General features: G+C 44.9%; 1 protein-coding gene across 2 annotated transcripts in view; it reads left to right on the forward strand.

Moving 5' to 3' along the window:
* Nucleotides 1–12,124: 12,124 nt before the first annotated feature.
* Nucleotides 12,125–20,783, forward strand: part of LOC123994354 (mRNA-decapping enzyme 1B-like) — a 30,184-nt gene continuing 21,525 nt past the window's right edge. The window contains exons 1-3 of one of the 2 annotated variants that reach the window (XM_046296861.1): nucleotides 12,125–12,535; nucleotides 15,464–15,504; nucleotides 17,969–18,096. In XM_046296861.1, coding sequence (XP_046152817.1) covers nucleotides 12,377–12,535; nucleotides 15,464–15,504; nucleotides 17,969–18,096 — 328 coding nt within the window. In that variant the 5' untranslated portion in view covers nucleotides 12,125–12,376. The remainder of the gene's footprint in view (nucleotides 12,536–15,463; nucleotides 15,505–17,968; nucleotides 18,097–20,783) is intronic. The other variant, XM_046296859.1, reaches the window with a different exon arrangement.

The following is a 20,783-nucleotide window of genomic DNA, read 5'->3' on the forward strand; positions in this document are numbered from 1 at the left end:
CTGGTCCAGTCAGAGACCCCCCATGGTGTGTTAGAGCTGGTCCAGTCAGAGACCCCCCATGGTGTGTTGGAGCTGGTCCAGTCAGAGACCCCCCATGGTGTGTTAGAGCTGGTCCAGTCAAAGACCCCCCCATGGTGTGTTAGAGCTGGTCCAGTCAGAGACCCCCCATGGTGTGTTGGAGCTGGTCCAGTCAGAGACCCCCCATGGTGTGTTGGAGCTGGTCCAGTCAGAGACCCCCCATGGTGTGTTAGAGCTGGTCCAGTCAGAGACCCCCCATGGTGTGTTAGAGCTGGTCCAGTCAGAGACCCCCCATGGTGTGTTGGGGCTGGTCCAGTCAGAGACCCCCCATGGTGTGTTGGAGCTGGTCCAGTCAGAGACCCCCCATGGTGTGTTAGAGCTGGTCCAGTCAGAGACCCCCATGGTGTGTTAGAGCTGGTCCAGTCAGAGACCCCCCATGGTGTGTTGGGGCTGGTCCAGTCAGAGACCCCCCATGATGTGTTGGAGCTGGTCCAGTCAGAGACCCCCCATGGTGTGTTGGAGCTGGTCCAGTCAGAGACCCCCCATGGTGTGTTAGAGCTGGTCCAGTCAGAGACCCCCCATGGTGTGTTAGAGCTGGTCCAGTCAGAGACCCCCCATGGCGTGTTAGAGCTGGTCCAGTCAGAGACCCCCCATGGTGTGTTGGGGCTGGTCCAGTCAGAGACCCCCCATGGTGTGTTAGAGCTGGTCCAGTCAGAGACCCCCCATGGTGTGTTAGAGCTGGTCCAGTCAGAGACCCCCCATGGTGTGTTAGAGCTGGTCCAGTCAGAGACCCCCCATGGTGTGTTGGGGCTGGTCCAGTCAGAGACCCCCCATGGTGTGTTGGGGCTGGTCCAGTCAGAGACCCCCCATGGTGTGTTAGAGCTGGTCCAGTCAGAGACCCATCAGAAATACATTAACACCAATAACAAACGATAATGCATAGGATATGAGTCTGGCAGGCACAGTGGCTTGCAAAATGATTCTCCCCCCTTGGCATTTATCCTATTTTGTTGCCTTACAACCTGGAATTAAAATAGATTTTTTGGGAAGTTTGTATCATTTGATCTACACAACATGCCTACCACTTTGAAAATGCTAAATATTTTTTATTGTGAAACAAACAAGAAATAAACAAAAAAAATGAAAACTTGAGCTTGCATAACTCACCCCCCCCCCCCCCCCCCACACACACAGTCAATACTTTGTAGAGCCGCCTTTTGCAGCAATTACAGCTGCAAGTCTCTTGGGGTATGTCGCTATAAGCTTGGCACATCTAGCCACTGGGATTTTTGCCCATTCTTCAAGGCAAAACTGCTCCAGCTCCTTCAAGTTGGATGGGTTCCACTGATGTACAGCAATCTTTAGGTCATACCACAGATTCTCTATTGGATTGAGTTCTGGGCTTTGACTAGGCCATTCCAAGACATTTAAATGGTTCCCCTTAAACCACTCAAGTGTTGCTTTAGCAGTTTGCTTAGGGTCATTGTCCTGCTGGAAGGTGCACCTCCATCCCAGTCTCAAATCTCTGGAAGACTGACAGGTTTCCCTCAAGAATTTCCCTGTATTTAGAGCCAGCCATCATTTATTCAATTCTGACCAGTTTCCCAGTCCATGCCAATGAAAAACATCCCCACAGCATGATACTGACACCCCCATGCTCACTGTGGGGATGGTGTACTCGGGGTGATGAGAGGTGTTGGGTTTGCTCCAGCCATAGCGTTTTCCTAGATGGCCAAAAAGCTCAATTTTAGTCTTATCTGACCAGAGTACCTTCTTCGATATTTTTGGGGAGTCTTCCACATGCCTTTTGGCGAACACCAAACGTGTTTACTTATTGTTTTCTTTAAGCAATGGCTTTTTTTCTGTCTCTCTTCCATAAAGCCCAGATAGGTGGAGTGTACGGCTTAAAGTGGTCCTATGGACAGATACTCCAATCTCCGCTGTGGAGCTTTGCAGCTCCTTCAGGGTTATCTTTGGTCTCTTTGGTGCCTCTTTGATTCATGCCCTCCTTGCCTGGTTCATGAGTTTTGGTGGGCGGCCCTCTATTGGCAGGTTTGTTGTGGTGCCATATTCTTTCCATTTTTTAATAAAGGATTTAATGGTGCTCTGTGGGATGTTCAAAGTTTCTGATATTTTTTTATAACCCAACCCTGATCTGAACTTCTCCACAACTTTGTCCCTGACCTGTTTGGAGACTTCCTTGGTCTTCATGGTGCCACTTGCTTTGTGGTGCCCCTTGTTTAGGGGTGTTGCAGACTCTGAGGCCTTTCAGAACAGGTGTATATATACTGGAATCATGTGACAGATCATGTGACATATAGATTTCACACAGGTGGACTTAACTTTAACTAATTATGTGACTTCTGAAGGTAATTGATTGCACCAGGTTTAGGGTTATGGTTAGGGTAAAGGGTTAGGGTTAGGGTAAGGGGTTAGTGTTTAGGTTTATAATTATGGTTAGGGTAAGGGGTTAGTGGTTAGGTTTAGGGTTATAATCAGGGTTATAATTAGGGTTAGGGTAAGTGGTTAGTGGTTAGGTTTAGCGTTAGGGTTATGGGTTAGGGAAAATAGGATTTTGAATGGGAATTTATTTGAGGGCCCAACGAGAATAGAGGAACATGTGTATGTGTGAGAGAGTCTGGTAGGTAGCTTGTGGGGAAAATGGTGGGTCTCTGATTACATAGGCTGACTGGGACCATAATGTGCTGTAATGACAGACAGCTCTCACTACTGACTGGGACCATAGTGTACTGTAATGACAGACAGCTCTCACTACTGACTGGGACCATAGTGTACTGTAATGACAGACAGCTCTCACTACTGTAGGACCATAGTGTACTGTAATGACGGACAGCTCTCACTACTGTAGGACCATAGTGTACTGTAATGACAGACAGCTCTCACTACTAACTGGGACCATATTGTACTGTAATGACAGACAGCTCTCACTACTGACTGGGACCATAGTGTACTGTAATGACAGACAGCTCTCACTACTGTAGGACCATAGTGTACTGTAATGACAGACAGCTCTCACTACTGTAGGACCATAGTGTACTGTAATGACAGACAGCTCTCACTACTGTAGGACCATAGTGTACTGTAATGACAGACAGCTCTCACTACTGTAGGACCATAGTGTACTGTAATGACAGACAGCTCTCACTACTGACTGGGACCATAGTGTACTGTAATGACAGACAGCTCTCACTACTAACTGGGACCATATTGTACTGTAATGACAGACAGCTCTCACTACTGTAGGACCATAGTGTACTGTAATGACAGACAGCTCTCACTACTGTAGGACCATAGTGTACTGTAATGACAGACAGCTCTCACTACTGTAGGACCATAGTGTACTGTAATGACAGACAGCTCTCACTACTGTAGGACCATAGTGTACTGTAATGACAGACAGCTCTCACTACTGTAGGACCATAGTGTACTGTAATGACAGACAGCTCTCACTACTGTAGGACCATAGTGTACTGTAATGACAGACAGCTCTCACTACTGTAGGACCATAGTGTACTGTAATGACAGACAGCTCTCACTACTGTAGGACCATAGTGTACTGTAATGACAGACAGCTCTCACTACTGTAGGACCATAGTGTACTGTAATGACAGACAGCTCTCACTACTGTAGGACCATAGTGTACTGTAATGACAGACAGCTCTCACTACTGTAGGACCATAGTGTACTGTAATGACAGACAGCTCTCACTACTGTAGGACCATAGTGTACTGTAATGACAGACAGCTCTCACTACTGTAGGACCATAGTGTACTGTAATGACAGACAGCTCTCACTACTGTAGGACCATAGTGTACTGTAATGACAGACAGCTCTCACTACTGTAGGACCATAGTGTACTGTAATGACAGACAGCTCTCACTACTGTAGGACCATAGTGTACTGTAATGACAGACAGCTCTCACTACTGTAGGACCATAGTGTACTGTAATGACAGACAGCTCTCACTACTGTAGGACCATAGTGTACTGTAATGACAGACAGCTCTCACTACTGTAGGACCATAGTGTACTGTAATGACAGACAGCTCTCACTACTGTAGGACCATAGTGTACTGTAATGACAGACAGCTCTCACTACTGTAGGACCATAGTGTACTGTAATGACAGACAGCTCTCACTACTGTAGGACCATAGTGTACTGTAATGACAGACAGCTCTCACTACTGTAGGACCATAGTGTACTGTAATGACAGACAGCTCTCACTACTGTAGGACCATAGTGTACTGTAATGACAGACAGCTCTCACTACTGTAGGACCATAGTGTACTGTAATGACAGACAGCTCTCAACTGTAGGACCATAGTGTACTGTAATGACAGACAGCTCTCACTACTGTAGGACCATAGTGTACTGTAATGACAGACAGCTCTCACTACTGTAGGACCATAGTGTACTGTAATGACAGACAGCTCTCACTACTGTAGGACCATAGTGTACTGTAATGACAGACAGCTCTCACTACTGTAGGACCATAGTGTACTGTAATGACAGACAGCTCTCACTACTGTAGGACCATAGTGTACTGTAATGACAGACAGCTCTCACTACTGTAGGACCATAGTGTACTGTAATGACAGACAGCTCTCACTACTGTAGGACCATAGTGTACTGTAATGACAGACAGCTCTCACTACTGTAGGACCATAGTGTACTGTAATGACAGACAGCTCTCACTACTGTAGGACCATAGTGTACTGTAATGACAGACAGCTCTCACTACTGTAGGACCATAGTGTACTGTAATGACAGACAGCTCTCACTACTGTAGGACCATAGTGTACTGTAATGACAGACAGCTCTCACTACTGTAGGACCATAGTGTACTGTAATGACAGACAGCTCTCACTACTGTAGGACCATAGTGTACTGTAATGACAGACAGCTCTCACTACTGTAGGACCATAGTGTACTGTAATGACAGACAGCTCTCACTACTGTAGGACCATAGTGTACTGTAATGACAGACAGCTCTATAGTTTACTGCTTCTAAAGTGGTGAAGCCAAGAGGTACACAAACACATACATCAATTTGATTTGATTTTGAACACACACACCAAACATACACACACCCTACACACACACACTGTACACACACCATACACACACCGTACACACACACACTGTACACACACCGTACACACACACACACACCATACACACACCGTACACACACACACTGTACACACACACCAAACATACACACACCGTACACACACACACTGTACACACACTGTACACACACACACTGTACACACACCGTACACACACACACACACCATACACACACCGTACACACACACACTGTACACACACACCAAACATACAAACACCGTACACACACACACTGTACACACACTGTACACACACACACTGTACACACACCGTACACACACACACTGTACACACACCATACACACACACACTGTACACACACCGTACACACACACACACTGTACACACACCAAACATACACACACCGTACACACACACACTGTACACACACTGTACACACACACACTGTACACACACTGTACACACACACACTGTACACACACCGTACACACACACACTGTACACACACCATACACACACACACTGTACACACACCGTACACACACACACACTGTACACACACCAAACATACACACACCGTACACACACACACTGTACACACACTGTACACACATACACTGTACACACACCGTACACACACACACTGTACACACACCGTACACACACACACACTGTACACACACCGTACACACACACACACTGTACACACACCGTACACACACACTGTACACACACCATACACACACCAAACATACACACACCGTACACACACACACTGTACACACACCGTACACACACACACACCATACACACACTGTACACACACACACTGTACACACACCGTACACACACACACTGTACACACACCGTACACACACACACTGTACACACACCATACACACACCAAACATACACACACCGTACACACACACACTGTACACACACCGTACACACACCGTACACACACCATACACACACTGTACACACACCGTACACACACACACACACCATACACACACACACACACCATACACATACTGTACACACACCGTACACACACACACACACCATACACACACTGTACTCACAACATACACACACCGTACACACACTGTACACACACACACCACACACACCGTACACACACACACCATACACACACACACCCACCCTGCACACAGAGGTGGTAGGCCTAAGAGGTTCAACATCAGCACTGAGGACAGAAAGGTGGAGACAGTACTTCCTATAACAACAAACCAGCTTCAGCTTCTAATGCACAAATAAGGTACATAAGGTTTATATTAGGATTGACTGGTACATTACACTACTGGCCCACCTTTTCCTCACTGCATCACACACTAGTTTATTTCAGGCATAAATAATATGAGGAAATATGTACAGGCCTGTGATGTTATCTGTCTGACATCAACAGAACTCCAAGTCTTCCTGAGTTTGGCCTAATATATATATATTTACAACTGCCTGGTTCACACCTCTGACAACGGTTCTATTGACCTGTAATGGGTCATCTCCTGATCTGCTATGCTATAGGCTAGCTGTTGCTTATCGGCAAAGACATATGGCACTGAATAGAACCTCAATTGGCCTACAAAGCGTGGTCCATTCAAGATTACTCTGCTGACCGAATGAAATGGTAAAGTGAATGTAGTCTAATCCGCAATCAATAATAAACGAAAGGACACTGAACGGAATTAAGCGGTCAGGGCAGGAGCCGCTCACACGAGGTAGTGTGGCAACAGGCAGGACTAGATCAGACCGCGGGAACGACAGCAGCCTAGTCTAAAAGCTGCATCTTGTAAAACCCAATGTCCTTTCGTTTACTTTCGTAACATAATACAACTTGGCCGTGACCGCACTATGTAACACGACGATGTGCTAAATGTATGGGAGAATAAAAGCTGAGGTCGTAAAATCTACCTACTTAAAATCAAAGCCGAGAACAGCAAAACAGCGGGAAAAAACAAACAAACAGTTGTTCACACCGTGACCTGAAATCCCCTGAGATGTTAGAGGACAGACGGCACCATATCCCATGTATAGTGCGCTAAAAAATATGGGGTCATTTGGGACCAAATCAGAATTTAGCAGCGAGGAGCCTTATCCACTTTTCCTCTGGAAAAAAAGGAAGCTCGAGCTCGTTGCGTAAAAACAACAACATGAGAATAGTTGTGGATCTCATCTGACGGAGAATTCAAATAAACCAGGGTATGATGATAATAACAATAATAGGTTGGTTATTTCAACAACGGGCTATTAGAGAAGAAGCACCATTGGTTTCCGAGGCATGTTCAGTGTGGCCCCCAGATACGGAGGTCATGGCAGGACGGCCTCTCACAGATCACCTGTCCATGGTGCTGAAAAGGCCGCCCGAGGCTGCGCAGTGCCGGGAGCACCAAACCAACAATTAATGGCGAATGAAAGAGCCTATAGGCTACAATTCAAGGAGGAAAGTTGGACTACATTTCGTTACGAGTTTGCTAAAGTTGACATAATAGTATCGGTCAACAACAACCAGCCATCGGTGCAGAAATATTATCAGAGGAATCCCCATGTGTGATGCTGCGTTACGCAATGGAGACTGCTATGACCAAGACGCTTCCTATGAGACAGATAACACATATGAATAGCGAGTGTCAGGGTGTTGACACCAAGAGGATATGTAGGCTATGTAATAGTTCTACTCTGAGACCCAACCAATCAACTGCTGCGCCACATATGCTTAGGCAGGGTTCCATGTACGAGACCACCGTCTGCTGCTCGCAGCCCGAGCACACACTCTCTCTCTCTCTGTTGCTATGGGCCCCCGCCCCTCCTCTCTCTGCTGACGCCACGGTGTCGGTGGCACGGATAAAGGACAAGGCAACTATAACCTACTCCGTAGTTTGTAATCACAAGTTAAGACACTGATCTAGTAAATCACTGCATTGTAGGCTATTTCGTCATATAGCCTAAGGACACTGTAGTGATTTAGCCACTGTTGTGAGTTAGTAATGCTCAGCTCAACGTGGGAAGAGTCAAATAGTCTACTGCGCAACATGCATGCAACAGACAGACCCTTGATCAGAATAGGCCTATAGGCTATTGCTTGATGCATATTCAACGTAAATATGTCCCACGTTATCCGTATCTTGTTTGAGATTTTAAACGCAAAATCCCAAAATATAGATTCTAGTCTGATGCCATTTGAGGCCCTGCGCACAGCCTGTGACTTTAACTAGATTATAAATCCCTAAACTAACCTGTTAATGTGCCATGTCTTGTTCATGAATGCAAATTACATGTAACCTACTTTAGCCCTATACGTTTCACACTCGAGCATCGATCCATGATAAATTAATCGATAGGTGATCGAAAATATCGATGCGCATCAGTGGGCTATCATTTTGTGCATGAACTCAGACCGTGCGTTTCCTCCATTGCATCCTGTAAACGGGCTTGATTTGAATGCTCCAAGCATTAAAACTGAATCGATCCACAAGTTTGTAAACGATTACAACATTGGCATTAGGGTAAAAATGCATGTGTGAAACCCTATTTATCCAATAGGGGTGCGATCATGTGTTACTCCGTTGGTTACCTGTCGGCTAATAATAATGATGATCTGTTGCTGCTAGGCTAACCTAACTACGGCTGCCTGGGTGTATGCAGATACAACTGTGAAAACGCATTGACACTTCCAATAACCCGTTATGGTTGGTGTCATATGTTCGTCTGTTTAAAGGAGAAGGTAACAAGCCAGACCAGAATAAATATCACGCATCTCCCCCAACAACACAGACACACACACACAGCTTGAAAACAACTGAATATCAAAAAAAAGCCTTACCTTGATGGTTCTCAAGGGTGTCCTCTGGTATGTACATGTTTTTGCTTTCATTTACCATAAATGTGGTCCAGCTTTATCCGTAGGTGAATGGAGAAAGGGCTTGTAAAAGGAGTAGACAGGAAGAAACAAGAGAAACCAAAGAGAAGGAAAAAAAAAAGAATAACGCCCGGACAGCTTTCGATATTCCTTTTTTTGTTGCGTTTCAGTAAATATTACCTGATCCCCATTCTGGAGTTGGAACACATAAATAGATATTCGCTTGAACCACCTAAGAAGACGAACCAGTGCATCCTCGGAACATCCGGGCCCTACCTAAGAAACATGGCACTAGCACCATTTGCTGCTAGCCTACCTATTAATCAAAATCCTATCAATTTGCCCGCAGATGTTTTAAATAGGGTACATCAAAAGCCGGACCAATGACACCAAACACCGCGCGCTGCCACTGATGCCGTAAAAGGAATAGAAGCAAAGATTCAAGCTCTCAGCGCAACAAAAAAAGATCTATATTCCAGAACTGCTGCTCACACAGGGTTAAATCTTCCAATAGAATCGATTCCACCAAATGCTGTCCAAAAAAACAGGCAAATACACGTGGCGTGCCTCATTTACAGATACTTTCTGTCATCAATTCCAGGCCAAAATCGTCCGAAACGGGAGTTGTTCAATAGCCCTGTGGAGAGCGGCCGCTTGTACCTTTCTGCAGTGATATTGTCTGGTGAGAGGAAAGAGAGGGAGAGCGCACAAGAGAGAGGGGGGTGACGACCAAACCCCCTCCCCTGTAGACGATCTGACTGGTTCCAGATGTTAGCCTGTTACAACGTTAGAAAACAGAGTAAACCGTCCATGATTTTCCAGACTTGCTATCTCTGGAGAGGGAGCTAAATAATCACAGTGAAGTCAGATAGGGCTTGTGCTTTGATTTCTGGAGGATGTAAGAAGGAAGGAGGAAATCTGTTAAACCTGACTTGAATTATATCTGGATGGATTCAATCCCAAGCGTGAGACCTGTATCACTGACAATAGCAGGCTAACCAGTTTGTAAACATGCCGTTTTTTAAATGCCTTAGTGTCTTAATATACACATTTATGGGAAGCCGATGGAAGATAATTAAGTTTACACCTTAGTCGGCTACATTTTGATTTCCAAGAACTCGATTTTACGCGCGTCAAACGTGGCCAAAATATGCGTAATGTTTCCACCCAGATGGAACCGCAAAACATGCTCAATTTGATTCGTCACGAACGTGTTACACAGATACAACCACCATTACAAGTGAATCCCTATGGGCCAGAAACAAATATGTTATGTCGCGATATTCAAATAGAAAATAAGACAGGCTATAGCCTACAGTATATGCAACCCCATCTCATTCACGTCGAGAACGAGTTGCAGGGCCCTACCCTGATAGTGACCACAGCAGAGCACTGCAATGAAAAATCATTGAGTCCTCAAAAGATTGTTCCGTTTAGAGAAACTATTACATAATCGACCTCAGTCTATAAATGTCCCAGGTCAACTTGGCGTTGTGTTTAAAACGAGCCAGATAGAGGGACTGGCATTTTAGTGCAGGTCGTGGGAACTAAGGATGGGGATAGAGTACTCTGGCTTTGTCCAAAATAGACCTCTATTCCCTAAGTCGTTTGTCACTTGGGAGGCAGACTGGATGCTGCTGTGCTGTGTTTGCCATATTAGTTATTGTCCCTTCTGTGACACAGGGCCCTACTGGTTCTGAGAACCAGCTCCCTATCCCATCCCATCCCTCCTCTCTTCTCCCACCAACCATCAGTCACAGACACCGGGCCATACTCACTCCTAATGGATCTCTGACTGTGTCTGAAGAATTGTTAGATGAGATGAAGGAAATAAGTTTGTCACCTAAATTCTGTTTGGGGGATGAAGGTCAAATTCTGTTTGGGGGATGAGTTTGCAGGTCACCTAAATTCTGTTTGGGGGATGAGTTTGCAGGTCACCTACATTCTGTTTGGGGGATGAGTTTGCAGGTCACCTATATTCTGTTTGGGGGATGAGTTTGCAGGTCACCTACATTCTGTTTGGGGGATGAGTTTGCAGGTCACCTATATTCTGTTTGGGGGATGAGTTTGCAGGTCACCTACATTCTGTTTGGGGGATGAGTTTGCAGGTCACCTATATTCTGTTTGGGGGATGAGTTTGCAGGTCACCTATATTCTGTTTGGGGGATGAGTTTGCAGGTCACCTATATTCTGTTTGGGGGATGAGTTTGCAGGTCACCTACATTCTGTTTGGGGGATGAGTTTGCAGGTCACCTATATTCTGTTTGGGGGATGAGTTTGTCATTATTCTGTTTGGGGGATGACATACATTCTGTTTGGGGGATGAGTTTGATTAGAACATATAGCTTTCTAGAACAAGCTTTCTAGTACAAGAGGTGTCCAACAACAGTCATTGTGCTTATGAATTTTGGACAAATACTAGATGTATAGGCTACTAGGTTTGAAAAATTCAGCGTAAATGTAAATATGTCGAGGGCTGCCTGGTAGGCTACTGTTTATAGTGCTATGGCTGTTCACTGCGCACACCTATAGCAGGTGAAACCTTTAGTCACTATAGGCTATCAATAACCCTGGCACGGCCAGAATCACAATATATCCATAGAAACATATAGAACTAAGTGTTGAATCGCTTGTCATTGATATTACACACTAAATATAGCCTAGCTCCGTACCCAAGAAAAAGGCGGCAGCATTGGGGTAAATAAAAAATTAAAAGATATAAGTTTTTCAAAGGAAGTAGCGCCCTCTAGAGCCACCATTGCAGACTGCATAGGTTTTTTCCATCAAATTGGGCAGCAGACATTTTCAAGTCTATGATATGCGCCAAATTGTAAGTATCTGCTAAACAACATATTAACTCGACTAATTAACAAAATAACGAATCTGAATTATCGGACAGATATAAAACTGACGTTGAAGTAAACCTTCAATAACATTTCAGGACAAAATGGAATTCAATGGATTCTAACAAGATGTCAAAGTCATAATTTTGGTGTAACATGCCTGTCCAATAAACATCCTTCATCATCATCTGCTTCGGCCTGATGAAGCGGTCAAATCTATTTCTCGAGATTGATTAACGTTCCTTATAGCCATCTACGCTCAACTCATCGTGCCTAATTGTTTACAATCTGTTCGACGAAACATGGCTGCTGTCGAGTGAGCTGTTGACGGTGTTCCGAACAGTTACAAATCACTTATATATGTTCTCTTTAATGCTTCCTTTTAAATATTTTAATTCATAACAGTGTATTGTAACGGGGATTAGTTTCAGTAGTTTTCGTTTTACTTTGGAACAGATTCCTTCACCCGCGACAACGCGCCAGTTAGCATCACTAGCTAACTAGCTCAAGGAGAACAATGACGGCAAGCTCATCGGGTGGAAACACCTGTCTCACTGCTAAAGGGTTGGACATTAGTCTCGCAGCTCTGCAAAGACAAGATCCTTACATCGACAACATTGTAGATGTGGCGAGTCAAGTGGCGTTGTATACTTTCAACAACCGATCAAATGAATGGGTGAGTTAATAAGGGATGCTACCGCTGCTCTGTTCGCGCTCCCTTCTCCCTTCAACAAAGCTTCATGTTAAGTAACATCTTAACGGACTGATATGGATGCCACATTATAAACTAGTTTGCCAGGTTGAATTCACGTGGTTTTTGGGAGATGTGACTAGCCATAGCTATTATTCCAAGAAGCTAGAAAGCTAACATCACCCTATATCGCTTTCACGTCCCACTCGGAACAAGGAAACTCAAATGTCCGACTTGTTAACTGGTTGGACGCGGCACGTGTATAACCAACCTATTAACGAGTCGGACATCATCTAGTTCCGACTAACACGTTAACTTGGCAATAATGCCAGACCCACTATCTGCATTCGAGATGTCGCCGATGAATATGTCGCGTTTCAAACTGGGAGACAGCTCAGCAAGCGTTTTGTCAGAATCGGTTTGTGACTCACAAATTATGGAGTTTCGCAGAGCAACTATCTGAATTTACTCCCGTTACGGCCGTTACGGCCGATAGCGATGGAGTTGAGGATGAAGTGTTTTCAAGATGCATCTTTCCTGAAACACCATGTAGAGAGGAGGTCGCTAAAAGGCTCAGCATTGTCAATCGGACGTCTGCAGTGGCCATACAGCATTTACTGTTGTGCGGCCTCTGCAGAAGTCAACGCAAACATGCATTTTGCGCTTTGCAGAGCTGTTGTCAAGTGAGTTTGTGTTTTATACAGGAACTCCCGCCCCCACCTACATCAACCAATCATGTCAATGTTGAGATGTATGCAGTCCTCCACATTATTGCAACGTATGGAGCTTGATTTGTCTGGAGGCTCCACAATTGCATCTCACCCTCCATTCGAAGCCTCTGTCCACATTAACCGGATCAAACAGAAATAGTCTAAGTGTGTCTATACTGATAGGATGGAAAGGGAGCTCGGCTTTCTCCATTCAATACTTTCCTTAACATTTATAACTATTTCACAATACCGACGATGGATTAGCTCCTAGAGAGATATTACCACCTATCGTTTCTAATATTGAGGCAACTTATTCTGTTTACTCTACAAAAAGAGCTAAATCACAGGTTCGGCACGTTATTGTGCATGTTAAAGCAAATTTATGCTTGATCCAAAATGTAGTCAGAGGTTCCTATGGAAACGCGTCATACTCATGGTCAACAACTCGAACGCACACATACCGGGGCACATAGTACACATTGCCCTCCAGCTAGTTATTATTGTTAGATGTGGTGGACAAGAGTATTTATCACATCGCTACTAGTTTGTAAACAGATGACAGTTTTCAGACTAAATGTTGACATGGTAGCTAACTAGGTCAGTGAATATCAGCCACCCGGAACCAAATCTGATGCGTTTGCTTCTGGATTCTTGTCAATTCCAAGGTAACACAATGATGTTGAGACTGATTTTCATCACTTACAAATTGTGCACCAAACAAATGTAACAGTACAGCTTCCGTCCCTCTCCTCGCCCCGAACCAGGGACCCTCTGCACACATCAACCAGTCACTCACGAATCATCGTTACCCATCGCTCCACAAAAGGGGAACCACTACTTCTAGCTCTCAGAGCGAGTGACGTCACCGATTGAAACACTATTAGCGCGCACCTCCGCTAACTAGCTAGCCATTTCACATCGGCCACACACAAACAAATGATTGCAAAGTTAAACCATACAACTCTATGGATGAGGATGATTTTTAAGAATATTTGACAAAAACACAATTACTTGATGCAAGGTACAAAGTTTGGTGACATCAACAGAACGACGGTTTGTGCTGTTTGTGCAGTCAGTCTGTTCCCCAACTTAGCATCTGTTCCTTTAAGTCAATGTGTTCTCTTTGTGTGTAGAGTTGTGTAGTTTAACTTTGCAGTCATTCGTTTTTGTTTGTTTGTTTTGGTGTACATTTTAAAGTGAAAAATCTGGTCTTTCAGAATCATTCTGTTATCGTGGAATTGCCCACTTGGTTCTGAGGGTGGGGGGGTGACGGTGGTTAACCCCTCCCCTTTCACAAATAAATCAATAAAATATGCAGGTGTAGGAGCTCACCCAAAATAATGATTGGTCCAAATGGTCAGTGATGTAAAACCATGTCACCGGTAGACGTTGCTTCATAACCCTCATATCCCACAGCCTACGTAACATAACATATACGTAACAGTTAGCTTCTAACCCTCATATCCCACAGCCTACGTAACAGTTAGCTTCATAACCCTCATATCCCACAGCCTACGTAACAGTTTGCTTCATAACCCTCATATCTCACAGCCTACGTAACAGTGCTTCATAACCCTCATATCCCACAGCCTACGTAACAGTTTGCTTCATAATCCTCATATCCCACAGCCTACGTAACAGTTTGCTTCATAACCCTCATATCCCACAGCCTACGTAACAGTTAGCTTCATAACCCTCATCCCACAGCCTACGTAACCTTCATATCTCACAGCCTACGTAACAGTTTGCTTCATATAATAACCTCATATCATATCTCACAGCCTACGTAACAGTTTGGCTTCATAACCCTCATATCCCACAGCCTACGTAACAGTTGGCTTATAACCCTCATATCCCACAGCCTACGTAACAGTTAGCTTCTAACCCTCATATCTCAAGCCTACGTAACCTTCATAACCCTCATATCTCACAGCCTACGTAACAGTTTGCTTCATAACCCTCATATCCCACAGCCTACGTAACAGTTGGCTTCATAACCCTCATATCCCACAGCCTACGTAACAGTTGGCTTCATAACCCTCATATCTCACAGCCTACGTAACAGTTTGCTTCATAACCCTCATATCCCACAGCGTACGTAACAGTTTGCTGTGGATGTTAGGAGAGATCGTTGAAGACTCTGTTCAAGCAAATCCCTTTTCATGAACTCAACCTGAATCAGTTACTGTATGTTGTTTTTCAGGAGAAGACTGACGTGGAGGGGACCCTGTTTGTCTATACAAGGTATGATGGGTCTTTTACGATGCCCGCTAATTACTGTCTCTATGTACTTCCCCCTGAGCTTTGAATGTTGGTGGGGGTGCATCACAAATGGCACCCTATACCCTTTATGGTGTGTCACGTTTGACCAGGGCCCATAGTCAAATGTGTAGTGCACTACATAGGGAATAGGGTGCCATTTGGGACCGGTCTCTGTGTACTTCAGCTGTGAGCTGAGAAGCCTGCCTCCATCAGGTTAAATATAATGGGCTTAGTGGGTTAGCTACGTCAGCCCTCCCTTTGAACAGATTGGTTATCACTGAGTAGACTATTATGGTCTGTAGCCTTGAAGAGCCATGATTACTTCCACACACCCTATCCCACCCCAGGAAATAGGACGTAAACATGTAGAACCTTTCTGTTTCCTTGTATGACTACTTGAGCATGTAGAACCTTTCTGTTTCCTTGTATGACTACTTGAACATGTAGAACCTTTCTGTTTCCTTGTATGACTACTTGAACATGTAGAACCTTTCTGTTTCCTTGTATGACTACTTGAGCATGTAGAACCTTTCTGTTTCCTTGTATGACTACTTGAACATGTAGAACCTTTCTGTTTCCTTGTATGACTACTTGAGCATGTAGAACCTTTCTGTTTCCTTGTATGACTACTTGAACATGTAGAACCTTTTTGTTTCCTTTAGGACTATGACTACCTTTCTGTTTCCTTGTAGGACTACTTGAACATGTAGAACCTTTCTGTTTCCTTGTAGGACTACCATTCTGTTTCCTTGTATGAACATGTAGAACCTTTCTGTTTCCTTGTAGGACTACTTGATCATGTAGAACCTTTCTGTTTATGACCTTGAACAGGACTAGGACTTGAACATACATTACCTCTGTCGTAAGAAAATACACAAACTGGGATGCGTGCATGTAGTCACCTGTTGGTTTCCAGTCTGTTAGCACCTTACACTGGTTATTCAACTTGTATGTAATGTAAAGTACCTCCCTCCTGTCTACTTTAATATTAACTCTGGTATAAGGCCTGTGTAATGTCAAGTACCTGGTATAAGGCCTGTGTAATGTCAAGTACCCCTCCTGTCTACTTTAATATTAACTCTGGTATAAGGCCTGTGTAATGTCAACTCTGGTATAAGGCCTGTGTAATGTCAAGTACCTCCCTCCTGTCTACTTTAATATTAACTCTGGTATAAGGCCTGTGTAATGTCAAGTACCTCCCTCCTGTCTACTTTAATATTAACTCTGGTATAAGGCCTGTGTAATGTCAAGTACCTCCCTCCTGTCTACTTTAATATTAACTCTGGTATAAGGCCTGTGTAATGTCAAGTCCCTTAATTAAGGATCGGACCCCTTTTTTTAAACTTTCACCAAAAATGACATGCCCAAATCTAACTGCCTGTAGCCCAGGACCTGAAGCAAGGATATGCATATTCATGATACCATTTGAAAGGAAACACTTTGAAGTTTGTGGAAATGTGAAATGAATGTAGGAGAATATAACACATTAGATCTGGTAAAAGATAAACAAAAATAACATGTGTTTTTCTATAATTGTTTTGTTCCATCTTTGAAATGCGAGAGAAAGGCCAGACATTAACATAGGAGCCTAGGTGTAATTTAGACTGATCCAGTGAAGAATTACCTCACTACACAACATTTTGCATCAAGTCAGCCAGGAGTTTGCCCAAATGTGCCAGATTGGTAAATTTGTAAATTTTCAAGTACATAACTATAAAGAACATACAAAAATGCTATGCTAATAAAAAAATACAAGTTTACACACCCAGGAATGTCATACATGATGGATCATTAGCTTCCCTACAGAAAGCTAATGGGGCGGCAGGTAGCCTAGTGGTTAGAGCGTTGGAGTAGTAACCCAAAGTTTGCAAGATCGAATCCCCGAGCTGACAAGGTAAAAATCTGTCGTTCTGCCCCTTGAACAAGGCATTTAAACCACTGTTCCTAGCCCGTCATTGAAAATAAGAATGTGTTCTTAACTGACTTGCCTAATTAAATAAAGATAAATGACATTAGAAAGACATCTAGATGGCTAGGTGTGGAGCCAGAGACAGCTGTAAAGCCAGTTCCTACGTTTTAATATACAAATGTATTTAAACTACACTACATCTTATCTCTGGTCCCCTCGGAATGACAAATCAGAGCAGATCAGTACACCGTTTACCTTCTGAGGTGAATGTATCAAACCAGTTGCAGTGATAAGTGTTTTGTTGTTGTGCACTATGCTCCAACAGTAGCATGGTATTTTCTTTCTGTAATAGCTACTGTAAATTGGACACTGCAGTTAAATTAACAATAATTGAAGCTTTCTGCCCATATAAGACATGTCTATGTCCCGGAAAGTCTAGTCACATTATCGCCTATTGAGCAACAACTGTCCCGGTTTATGGACACCGATCCTGTAGAGGTTAACTCTTTCTATTCATGCCTTCCTGTTTGTCCTCAGGCTAGCATCTCCCAGACACGGCTTCACCATAATGAACAGGCTGAGTATGGAGAACCTGACTGAACCCATCACTAAAGACCTGGACTTCCAGCTGCAGGATCCGTTCCTGCTCTACAGGAATGCTCGCTGTAAGTCCCCTGCACTATTCAGTCTACCCACATAGAACCAGAGCTGTTAACCCTACCTACTTAGAACCTGGGCTGTTAACCCTACCTACTCAGAACCTGGCCTCGCTGTAAGTCCCCTGCACTATTCAGTCTACCTACATAGAACCAGGGCTGTTAACCCTACCTACTCAAACCTGGCCTTGCTGTAAGTCCCCTGCACTATTCAGTCTACCTACTCAGAACCAGGGCTGTCAACCCTACCTACTCAGAACCAGGGCTGTTAACCCTACCTACATAGAACCAGGGCTGTTAACCCTACCTACTTAGAACCAGGGCTGTCAACCCTACCTATTCTCAGAACCAGGGCTGTCAACCCTACCTACTCAGAACCAGGGCTGTTAACCCTACCTACTCAGAACCAGGGCTGTTAACCCTACCTACTCAGAACCAGGGCTGTTAACCCTACCTACTCAGAACCTGGGCTGTTAACCCTACCTACTCAGAACCAGGGCTGTTAACCCTACCTACTCAGAACCTGGCCTGCTGTAAGTCCCCTGCACTATTCAGCCTACCTACCCAGTACTGGGCATTTGAATACCTAGTGAAACATATGAACCAGCGAACTGCTTCCAACCACCTCGGGTCATGTACCGCTTATGTGCCGGAGGTGTGTTTACATCACCACGGGAACTATGTTCCCAGGAGGTGTGTTTACATCACCACGGGAACTATGTTCCCGGAGGAGGTGTGTTTACATCACCACTGGGGAACCATGTTCCCGGAGGAGGTGTGTTTACATCACCACGGGAACTATGTTCCCGGAGGAGGTGTGTTTACATCACCACGGGAACTATGTTCCCGGAGGAGGTGTGTTTACATCACCACGGGAACTATGTTCCCGGAGGAGGTGTGTTTACATCACCACGGGAACCATGTTCCCGGAGGAGGTGTGTTTACATCACCACGGGAAGTATGTTCCCGGAGGAGGTGTGTTTACATCACCACGGGAACTATGTTCCCGGAGGTGGTGTGTTTACATCACCACGGGTACTATGTTCCCGGAGGAGGTGTGTTTACATTACCACGGGTACTATGTTCCCGGAGGTGGTGTGTTTACATCACCACGGGTACTATGTTCCCGGAGGAGGTGTGTTTACATCACCACGGGTACTATGTTCCCGGAGGAGGTGTGTTTACATTACCACGGGAACTATGTTCCCGGAGGAGGTGTGTTTACATCACCACGGGTACTATGTTCCCGGAGGTGGTGTGTTTACATCACCACGGGTACTATGTTCCCGGAGGAGGTGTGTTTACATTACCACGGGTACTATGTTCCGGGGAGGTGGTGTGTTTACATCACCACGGGAACTATGTTGCCGGAGGAGGTGTGTTTACATCACCACGGGAACTATGTTCCCGGAGGAGGTGTGTTTACATCACCACGGGAACTATGTTCCCGGAGGTGTAGCTCTGTAGATGTTGATGTTTGCATTCCAGAACATATTTATTTCAGTCCTGCTAGGCTTCACGTCTCAGGAGATTTACATTTGATTAGACCAGAACTTACATTTCTAAAAAGAGATTGGACGTGAATCATGGTCAATACTACTGGAGAGTTCAGCGTAGTTTAAACAGATTGAAGATGCAGCTAACTTTCTACCATGTGGTGTAGTCCAGGAATCCTGGCCCATCATGGAACACTTCATTTAAATTAGAACTATTTGCGGAGTGCATATCAGACCTGGGTTCAAGCACTATTTGAAATCTTTCAACACAAACGTATAGCGTATCCCCTCGCCTGGCTGGAGTGCCTGATGGGTGGGATGTATAGCTCGGGGACTATTCAATTAGTCTGTTAACCCAGACAAGCTCAATGAAGCCCAGATAAAGTGGTTGAAATGACTTTGAATAGTATTTGAACCCAGGTCTGTTGCAGGCTGAGACTCAGTGCTGCAGACACACACACCCTGAGGAGAGGAGCCTGGAGCCGTCTCTAGTCTAGTGGCTGTGGCCCCACAGGTCCATATATGGTTCAGAGGTATTTTTGTGGCAGTAGTCCCGGGTTTGAGTGCCTCTGTGCCGGTTTTCTACCGCAAGTGTCCTGCCAACAGCAGATAGCCAGCCAGCCAGCCAGCCAGCCAGCCAGCCAGCCAGCCAGCCAGCCAGCCAGCCAGCCAGCCAACAGCAGATAGCCAGCCAGCCAGCCAGCCAGCCAGCCAGCCAGCCAACAGCAGATAGCCAGCCAGCCAGCCAGCCAGCCAGCCAGCCAGCCAGCCAACAGCAGATAGCCAGCCAGCCAGCCAGCCAACCAGCCAGCCAGCCAACTACTACGTTAGATACAAACCAACCTGTCATTATAAGTGGGACACACACACACACACACACACACACACACACACACACACACACACACACACACACACACACACACTGATGCACACACATCATTCTCAGTGACGGGCAGGTGGAATGCTTTGTTTGAAGATATTGCTGGACTCCTCGGTCTAATTATTAGACATTTACACACAAACACAACTATACGGGCGGTGAAAAACATATGTGAGTTATTTATATGTGTCAGACATCGCAAGAGCGTTAAGAACAACACACGTCCCTCAACATGACCTTTCACGAGAGGTCACAGAATCTTATCACGAAACAAGTATTTGGTTATGGGGTCATTAGCTGGTGGAAGAGCCAGCCAG

Source organism: Oncorhynchus gorbuscha, linkage group LG14, assembly GCF_021184085.1.
Source record: "Oncorhynchus gorbuscha isolate QuinsamMale2020 ecotype Even-year linkage group LG14, OgorEven_v1.0, whole genome shotgun sequence".
NCBI lineage: Eukaryota > Metazoa > Chordata > Actinopteri > Salmoniformes > Salmonidae > Oncorhynchus > Oncorhynchus gorbuscha.